This window comes from Parus major, chromosome Z (genome assembly GCF_001522545.3).
Source record: "Parus major isolate Abel chromosome Z, Parus_major1.1, whole genome shotgun sequence".
NCBI classification, from domain to species: domain Eukaryota; kingdom Metazoa; phylum Chordata; class Aves; order Passeriformes; family Paridae; genus Parus; species Parus major.
The window spans coordinates 44,153,778-44,163,152 of record NC_031799.1 but is presented as its reverse complement, the minus strand read 5'-3'; the positions used below and the strand labels follow the sequence as shown (position 1 = coordinate 44,163,152).

The following is a 9,375-nucleotide window of genomic DNA, read 5'->3' as shown; positions in this document are numbered from 1 at the left end:
CCATGTCACTGACAGAGGGGTTGAACAATGTCAGCCCCAGCACTGACCCCAGAGGGACACCGCCTGTCACTGGTCTGCATGGACAATGAGCTGTTGATCACAATTCTGCATTTCTGTCTTCTTCTTTTCTGCTTTGTTATCAGAGTGGATTATTGCTCAATTTTTGCAAGTGGCAGAGCAGTCAGATTTGATTCTGGGTTGTCAAGCTTTGCTGTGATCTGAGGAATTGGCGGTGACTCATTAGTCAGATGTTCTAAACATCACAGATGGACAGATGTTCCTCAAAACTAAGATACAGCGGAATTGTAGTGTGTGTCTTTCATAAAGAGTGACTTGCTATTCATCCTGATTATACAGGAGAGGTCTGCCTGTCACTTTCCATACAGTCTTCATATACTGGCTTCAGGCAAGAAAGCTGTCCTTGTAATATCTTTAAGATTGGGAAGAATTCCCACATGTATCTCTTGATACATGATACCTTTCCCATACATCCCATAGGAACCAAATTAGTTCTCCTCCACCATATTCTGACCAGACAATAGATGATTATCAGGTTCAAGCAAAAAAAAGGCCAAGAAAAGGAAAGAAGCAATGAAAAAAAGTCCTTTCAAAGGGTATGAGAGGGAAGACCCCTCATGTTTGTTCTGTATTCTGGAAAACACTACATCCACCTGTTCTTCTACTAAAACTACATTTGTGTGACTCCTGAGTACTCTGCTGCTTCTTGAGAGTGAGTTGGCTGGTTTTCTGCTGAATCTACTGAATGTTTATTCCTAATCCTATGGTTTTGTGGAAGGAGTAGAGGAAGAGGTACAGAGAAAAAAAGATCTTCCTCTTAAAGTTTTATTATCATAAATGATGATGCAAAACACTCAGCCTAGACTGAGTGGATCTAAAGTCTTGGATCTAGTACTCTCTGGGCTTTCATGGAGATTTCCTTATACAGGATCTGGAGATGCTGGTAGGACAGAGCCCCTTTACTGTACACCAAGGCATATGCAACCCATTTGCCTGAAAGGTGGAACACCACATGCCCTTCCTGTGGTGTTCAATACCATCTCTTTGTTTGAAGAACCGATTGAAAGTTGAGTTGTTCCTGTCCCACCTGCCTGGGAGGAGAGGAGCACTTCCTGGGCTTAGTTCAAGTCAGGCTTGAACCAGCTTGGCCAGCTGGGAAAAGACATTAAGCATTTCTCTCAGATCAACAAGAGGTGGTTGAAGACATTTTCCAATCTCCATGTCAATTGTTCCCTCCTTTTCTGCCAGAACTGCCACCCTCACAGCTCTGCCAGCAGCAGAGGTCTTGTACATGCTTCCCCATCTCAGACTGTGCCAGGTGAGGCATCTCCACTCACAACCCAGTAGCAGTCCAAACTTAGCAGAACAAATGCCTGAAGGACATTGCCATGCCAACCCACCACAGGCATACACAAGCTCTTTTTCACTGGCAAAGAGGTCCTGTCTTGTGTTAGCTTGTCCTACCCCTTCCATCGGGGACAGCTGATGATGGCCAGGATGCAGGATCAAAAATCAGTTTCTCAATCAGGCAACCCTCTTCTCCTGCATGGATGGAAGACTTACATTCCCGCCCTGAGCATCTCTCTTAGAAAACCTCTCCTGCCAGTCTCACAGGGATATTAGTTTTCCTACCCCCACAACCACCACCTTCATAACCAAGAATAGAGAGAGGTCTGTATGTATTACCTGCTTCAGTGAGGCACTTACAAAACAGAGGTCCCCTCTCGTTTCCCACCACACTTGAGAGCTGTACCAAGCCAAAGGTGAAAACACTTAACTGAATTGTAGGCAAATATGATCAGATTTAAATTCTCTACAACCCTCAACAGACCTTTCCTGAAACTGTGCTGCAATGACATACATCTTTTACCAGGCCTGGTGTTCTGACCTGGCTTTGAATCAGGGTAAGTGAGTGTTAATAGATCCCTTGGGTGAAATAGCATGAAACAGCACTAAATGACTCATATGCATACATGAGGCAGGTTTATTTTAAAACAAATTGCAGTAGAAAGGAGGTATGTAGCTGTACTGGTTCTATCGGAAAAAAAAAAAGGTAAAAATATCACAAAGAAAATACCTAAGGAAATTAAGAAACAGAAGGAAAGGACAAGAGTGGATAGTGGAGAGGAAAGATCCAGTGACAAGACTTGATTGTTTCAATTTTAGTTGCATGGTCATCACTCTGATGGTCGCAGTCTTGATCTTCTTGATCTGGATCTCCCCGCCTCGTTGGGGGTGGAGGCCCATGCAACAAAGAGGAGTTCCATGGGTTATTATCTGTACAAGCCTATGTGGGAACACCCTGATACCTCCCCTGGAGAGGGGTTTTACAGTACCTGATGCAACACTGTGGAAATTAGTCTGGGTGGTTCTTCAGGCATCTTTCATGGGTTAGGTTGCCTTCTAATGGCACAATTTGCTGTTTGGCCCTGCATCTGGCAGCTGCATAGTTTTGCAAGTTGTGCCTTATCAGAAAGGAGAAATACCCTCAGGCCTATGTGTGAACACCTGCATGCCTCCCCTGGAGGGAGAATTTTGCACTGTTAGATGCAGTTGTGCCCCACCAGAAGGAAGAAGATTGGCGTGATAAAAAGCATTACCCTACCACTGCAGGTCCTGCTTCTGGTGTGCCTTTTCCCCTATATGTTCTTAAAGCACTTTGTTTGAGACAACAGTCTCAGGTTCTCATGGAAACTATCTCAACCAGCCCACCCAAGCAAAGCTTGGTCCATCACACCTGGGAAAGCAGGGGACAAATCTATTTCTTGGCCCTTTCCTTCCTCCATGCCTAACATATCCAGTCAGCTGGCTCCCAGCTGCAAAGGAAGACCACTGCAGGAGGAACTATGCCAAATTTCACCTGCATCTAACTGGCCAATACATCCACTGAGGAACACTCACGGCTCCCATGGATAGGGTCCACCCCGAGAAACAGCCTCTTCCACTGACACCCCACTCAGAGCGTCCATGGACACCTTGTGCATTCCTAGTCCCCTTTGGAAAACCTGGCAGCATGCCCTCCCTGATGCCGTGAGGATGTGCTGTGCTCCCAAGTGTGTGTGTGCAGACAGGGCACAGCCACCCACAGCTCACAGGGTGTGATGGGCAGGCACCCCATGCTCCTTGTGTGAGCAGCCCTGCTGGAGCACCCTGCAGTGCTCTGAGTGCTTCACAATGGTTACAGGGAGCAGGAAGGTTAGCCTCCAGGTTTTATTTCCCAGATAACATTTGAGAACATAAGGAGCTTTTCTCAGCATTTAAGTGTACAGTATCTTGTGGAGATCATCAAAAGCTCACTGCTTACCACTGTGCCATACAATAACCTTGTGACATTTTTTTCTGCTTAAAAAAAAACACAGAACAAAACTTATTTGACTTCTTTTGCTGTATGATAAAAGCTTCACATATAGTCCTCTACTCTGGTGAGACCCCACCTGGAGCACTGAGAACTGCTGTGGTGCCCCCAACATAAGAACGACATGGAAGTGTAGGAGCAAGTGCAGAGGAGGCCATGACATTGATGAGAGGACTGGAGCACCTCCCCCAGGCAGGCTGAGAGCTGGGGCTGTTCAGCCTGGAGAAGACAAGGCTGTGTGCAGACCTCCTAGCACCTCTACAGTATCTGAAGGGTCCTCCTACAGGGGAGCTGGAGAGGGACCTCTGCATCAGCAACTGCTGTGACAGGACAAGGTGTAGTGGGTACAAAGTGAAAGAAGGGAGATTTGTGTTAAATATTGGGAAGAAATGCTTTACTGGGAGGGTGGTGAGACACTGGAACAGGTTGCCCAGGGAGCTGTGGGTGCCCCAACACTGGCACTGTTCAAAGTCATGCTGGAGAAGGTCTTGAGGAAATTGATCCAATGAGAGGTATCTCTGCCCATGGCAGGAGGATGTTGGGACTGAATGATCCTGAAGGTCCCTTCCAACCCTTAACATTCTGAGATTCATATTGAAATCAAGACATACCACATGGAGTCTCTACCTGCCGTGTATTAACTTTCATGCAAGTGGACAAGTTCCTGTATTTTCCTGAAAGACAAATTGCCTCTCACAGAATTGCTGCATAGTGATTGAGGATTACATCTTGTTTACTCCACCAAGACAGGTAAATGATCACCAGGTACCACCACAGCTCTAGTTTTCTTTTTACTTGCAGTATTTTTAATGCAAAACAATACACTGAAGGGTAAAACCCTGAAGGTAGTAGGAGTAATAGAAGAAGAAAATCCCCAGCAAAACAGATCTCCAAACAATTTTTAGAAAGAAAGAGGGGGAGGGGAGGAAAGCAGGACATGAGGGTGTCTCTACTACTACAAAACTGAGTAATTGAGTGTTCTATTTTTGCATGAATAAACATGAAAAGTAACTTTCATCTGAAATAAGAGCCACAAGTCTGGAGTATAATCTAAAAACCAGACATCTCAGAACACAAGGAGGAAAGGAAGGACAGTTGGTTCTCATCAGTTGTGTAACTGGCATTATGAGGCAAAACAGAACAATTTTATGAGATGTCACTACTCAGGTTACTTGGTTAATTGTAAGAGGAAATGTAATGGGTAATGATAACACTATCATCTCAAAATGAGACATGAAGGAATGAATCTTCAATTACCACACAGAGTGGATCCTGCTCCCAGAGAAGGCAGCTACTGTGTGTTGCATGAATGGCTCCATGCTTTGGAATAGCAACCTACCCAGATTCTTGAAGTGAATGCAGATCTATTATTTGTCAGAGTGTTTTTTGGATTTACATGGAATCATAACATTTTAGGGCAGTTCAGAAGTTTACCGTGGTCAGTTTTCATGCTTTATCCTTACCCTCAGTTTTCCTTCTGATATCTTGGCAGATACAGACTTAGATATGGTAACTTTATCTCTTCTTCATTTTTCCCACTGTGCAGGCTATGATTGCATTCTCTGTCAGTCTCATGAGGTTGCATGGAGCAGGACTATCCCCATCAGCTTTGGGATAAGAAGTGTTTCAGTGCAGGAAAAACGCTTTTCCATAATCTTGCAACCTGATTTATCGGGCCAAATGTTGTTCTGACTTGTCACATGCCATCTGACATCAGGTGCATTAAATGGAAGAACAGGAGACAGGCCAGAACTAACTCCCTACCATCAGGAGGAGATACAATTAAGGCAAACAAGATCTAGTCCTTCCCTGGTTGATGACAAGCCTAATAAATTATCAGAATAGTCCAATCAGGAATGTATTTGTATGCCATTTTTGTTTGTTTGTTTGTTTGCTTTTTCGTTTTTGGTTTTGGTTTGGCTTGGTTTTTGGTTTTGTTTTGTTCTGTTTTTGTTTTTTTTTTTAATTATGGACATTCTCATTTTGAGTGGCATGTTTTGCAGTGGGAATAGGTCTAAAGTATGCTACAGGTTTTGGAAGCTGGAGCTGTTCCTCCATTACAGGTTATTTCACCTGCCATATAAAAAGAAACACAGAATTAGAGGCACAGCCTTAAATTTCCTTCTTAGTCATTGCAGGAGTTTTTAAAAACTTTTACGTTATTCAATGGTCAGCATAGGTCATACCTATAGCACCCTATCTACAGCTGTCTGCTGTGCAAAATAATTGTACATGTAAGGCTGTTTGGAAAGAGTATTGTAGAGTTAGTGGAAATTATCCTTGCTTGAATATCAATTACTTATTCAGGAAACAATTCTTCAGAGATTTTCTAAATCACAGTTAAAACATTTACTTTTGATATTTTAAGTTAACTACTGTGAATTAAACTGAGATAAAACATCTAGACAGTCTAATAGTTTCTAAACTGTGTCATTTGAGCAATGTCCACACCATTGGCTGTTGAAATTTTGGTCCAGTTTGGAACAAAAGAGCTCAGATACAGTCTCTGTGGAGTGAAGGCACCCAGTTGTGGCAGATATTTGATCAGACATTTGGGAGAGGCCTGGAGAACCTCATGTTTCTGCCTTTTTGGGAGTCAAAGAAATCCTTAGGCTATCAGAAAAACTTTCAGCCAGTGCCCACTACTGCTGATGGTTTTCAGTACTACACAGCCTGGGCCCACAGAAGAAGAAAACCATGTTCAACCAAAATAAATTGCTACTGGGTACTGCTACTACTGCTTGCTTCTAGGTAGAACCTAATCTGGGCTAGAAATGGGATGTTATTTTTTAAATATTCTCCTAGGACTTTAGGGCTTAGTTTTAACTTTTCTTGGCTTCTGCTTCATGACCTGTGGGACAGCAGATCAGCAAAATGGATGTTAACCTGCTGTTTCCCAGGGACAGCACATGACATTGTGCTGTCTCCAGCTGCATGGAAATTCATGCTGAATGTATTCTCACTGGTTTCTCAGATAATAGTGCTTGGGTTTGTAAGCTGGTGGCCTTTTTGACAGCCTGTCACAGTGTCAGTTTTGAAGGCAAGGTATTTTCAGCCTTGCTAGTGGAGCCAAATGTATGAAATTTTTTCTGGCCATCTTACTCTGCTGTGTCAGCAAAGCTCACTGTAATCTGTGAGAGTATTCATAAGCATGTTTTTGAGTAAGGAATGAAAAGCTAATTACTTTTTCTGACCTCTCTTTGCAGCCATTCTCTCTTCCTCTTTTTTCTTTTCTTCCTCTAGAGCTTTCATTTTTGCATCATACTCATCAGCACGAGTCTTCCACTCATTTCTGTTGTTCAGCAGCCCATCAAGCATAGGCTGTATTTCCTCATGGAAACGGGAAAATTCCTAATCAAAACACACCTCTCAGTACAATGCAGTGCAGAGGGAATGCTTGTCCATCATACCCCTGGATAAAGCCTGACACCTCACATCCAAAGCTGATGCTTTGCAGAAAGTATCAATGGCAGAAAGAGGCGCCATGTTTCAATGTTCCATAAAAGGGCAGATTTTCACCTGTCTACCTGTCCTTCTTCCCAGGAATGGTACTGCTGCACCAGGACACAGTGAGCTGGGGTTTGAACCCCTGTTGATAAGGGTGGGGTGTGTAAGGGTGAACTTTGCTTACCTTATAGACAAATGTGCACACAAAGTCGATGAAACCCACTTGAAGCTTTGGAAGCTCAGCAGCTTTCCTTCGGTCCATCATAGGCTGTGGGAGGACACAAATTCACCATGATTTATGAGAACATTTAATTGAAAAACACTTCTCTGTTTTCTCCCCAAAATTGCCTTGTTGTGTCAGTCTGGCAGTTCTGTTTGCTGTCCTAAAGACTCTCCCTCACAGTCCTCTTCCTTAGCTGCAGAGGAGTGAAGTGGGCACATTTCCATTGCTATTTTAGCAGAAATTTTAGGCAGCGTTTGAAGTGTCTGTGGATGGGGAGGAGAATAGGTTTGTTCCCCTGTGCCTCTCAAACAGATAACAGAAAAGGTTAATGTGGTAAAGTGTTGAAGAGGTTTTACATTGTCTAAAACATGACTGAACAAGAAATTATATTCTTACAATATCTTGTTAATTACTATATAATTTGTGATGCCACTGTGGGTAGAGGGAGTGCATGAAAGCCTACTTTAAAAATCCCCAAAGCACAGAGGTGGAGGCCACTTTAAGGAATGACTCCTGGCTCTTTCAATGTCAAATTCATGTAGGAAAAAAAATGTTAGAAATGCCCTTCCATTTACTAATAATTCCTTGGCTATGAAATCTGTGTTTGCAGTTTTTTTTCTTTGCTAGAATCTCTCCTTTCTTTTGTGACTTATCTAGCTATTTTTTCATTTTTCTGTAAGGGACCTGCACAAAATCTCCAGAGGGAATCATCCCTTGATGTTCACAGCCACTGTACCCATCTAATTATATAGACAGCTGAACAAGAGGCACTTTTCACTGTCAGGGATATTCTTCACTGTCTCAGAATACACTTTTCTAAAGGATTTCAGCCAGCACTGTGATTTCAGGCAGACAAAGAGCACTCAGAGCAGCACTGCTTGTATTAAATCTCTGCTGAGACTTCTCTGAGCTGAACCGCTGGTTCTTGCATGGTACTTACAATGGGCTGTTGCTGAAGGACGCTTATTTCCAAATCTCCTTGCTCCCAGAACTCAGCTGCTACCAGTAGAGCTACCTACATTGACGCAGAGGGAAAAAAAAAGTTAGCATCAACTTCAGCCTCATAACTTGATGTGCTTCATGTCTCCATTCTGAAGCAAATCTCACTTCTTATCTTTCTGTTTTTCTTGTCCAGTCATAGCCTCACTCTTTCTGCCAGGAAGGGCAGCTGTGGCAATAGGCTTGCACCTGTCTAGTGACAGCTCAAAAGCTGCATTGCACTGGATCTCACTGGGTCACTGATCATCTAAAGAGAAATATTTCCAGTGCATTCCCCTCGAGGATTTGCCTACTGCTTACCAGTAGCCAAAAAAAAAAAAAAAAGTTTTTTTTTTTTCTGTTGATCTTACTTCATGCTGAACAGGAAGGTAGGTTTTATTACTTTTACCCTCCTTTAAATTTTAGTGTTTATTATTTAGCAATTGCTCAAGTACAGTTCAGGAATGAACTAAAGGAAATCAAACAACTGAGCAAACTGCAGGTAGGTATTGCTAAAATAAAGCCAGTGCATATGTAACATGTAAAAAAAATCTCACTGTGACCCAAAAATCTATGTCACTGGGAGGTTTGCTTTGGCTTTTGTTGTTTTTTGGGTTTTTTTGTAAGCATGAATTTTGTACAGAACACAAAACCACAATCTGAAAGATTGGTTGATACATTAAAACCACAGCTATTCCTTTTGGTAATTTTGGTAGGAGACTTTGATTTAGTGTCTAGGCAGCTTAGAAATTGCATTACTTTGAAGTATAAGCTATAGAAATCCACTAGGATGTCAAGCACCTGACCTTACTCTGGACTTCCCAAGGCTTTGTGATAGCTGACAAGTCACAGGCAGTCATCATCATGGCCCTAAAAACAGGAAAGAAGGAAAGAAGATAATTTATTCCCTATTTTTTTCAGGCTCAGGACCCTCATACCCCTGTACTGTATAAGGTATCCCCCGGCCCCTTCTGAATTGATAGATGTGTTGCTGCAACAGCCTTGGTTCTGACTGGGACACTCATCATAGACTGCTCTCTTGATTAAAATGGAATTATTATGGGGAACTACTTGCTTCTGGTACTAAGACATTAAGATGTTTGCTGCTTTACTGGGCTGAACAAAGCTGTTCAGAAACCTGGAGCTCTCACCAGGTGTCCACATCACTAACCTTTCCCCAGAGCCAATTACTCACATGACAACCTCCTTCTTTGTTGTCTCCAGAGACAGATACTCAGTCCAGGCAGTCACGCTGTCGTATGTCTTAGACTCATCAACGATCTTTTGAAACATTGTTCTCTTTCTTTTTTTTTTTTTTTTTTTTTTTTTTTTTAACTTTTTCTCTCAGTTTTTG

The 9,375-nt window shown here is 42.7% G+C and overlaps 1 protein-coding gene across 1 annotated transcript; it reads right to left on the bottom strand.

Moving 5' to 3' along the window:
- Positions 1 to 4,151: 4,151 nt before the first annotated feature.
- Positions 4,152 to 9,318, bottom strand: LOC107215935 (rod cGMP-specific 3',5'-cyclic phosphodiesterase subunit beta-like). The gene is made up of 6 exons (XM_015652330.2): positions 9,217 to 9,318; positions 8,828 to 8,891; positions 7,984 to 8,058; positions 7,005 to 7,088; positions 6,568 to 6,724; positions 4,152 to 5,446 (listed from the first exon to the last, which is right to left on the bottom strand). Exons 1-6 carry the CDS (start codon positions 9,312 to 9,314, stop codon positions 5,388 to 5,390), a joined length of 537 nt encoding a protein of 178 aa, XP_015507816.1. The 5' UTR covers positions 9,315 to 9,318; the 3' UTR covers positions 4,152 to 5,387.
- Between the last annotated feature and the right edge of the window lie 57 nt (positions 9,319 to 9,375).

Bases quoted from the DNA above. Each gene is read 5' to 3' on its own strand.
- LOC107215935 (XM_015652330.2), bottom strand. From the start codon at position 9,314: ATGTTTCAAAAGATCGTTGATGAGTCTAAGACATACGACAGCGTGACT. The intron at 8,059-8,827 runs GTCAGGTGCTTG...GCGTCAATGTAG, and splicing joins CTTGGGAAGTCCAGAGTAAG to GTAGCTCTACTGGTAGCAGC. The intron at 5,447-6,567 runs GTCAGAAAAAGT...TTTATATGGCAG, and splicing joins GAGAATGGCTGCAAAGAGAG to GTGAAATAACCTGTAATGGA.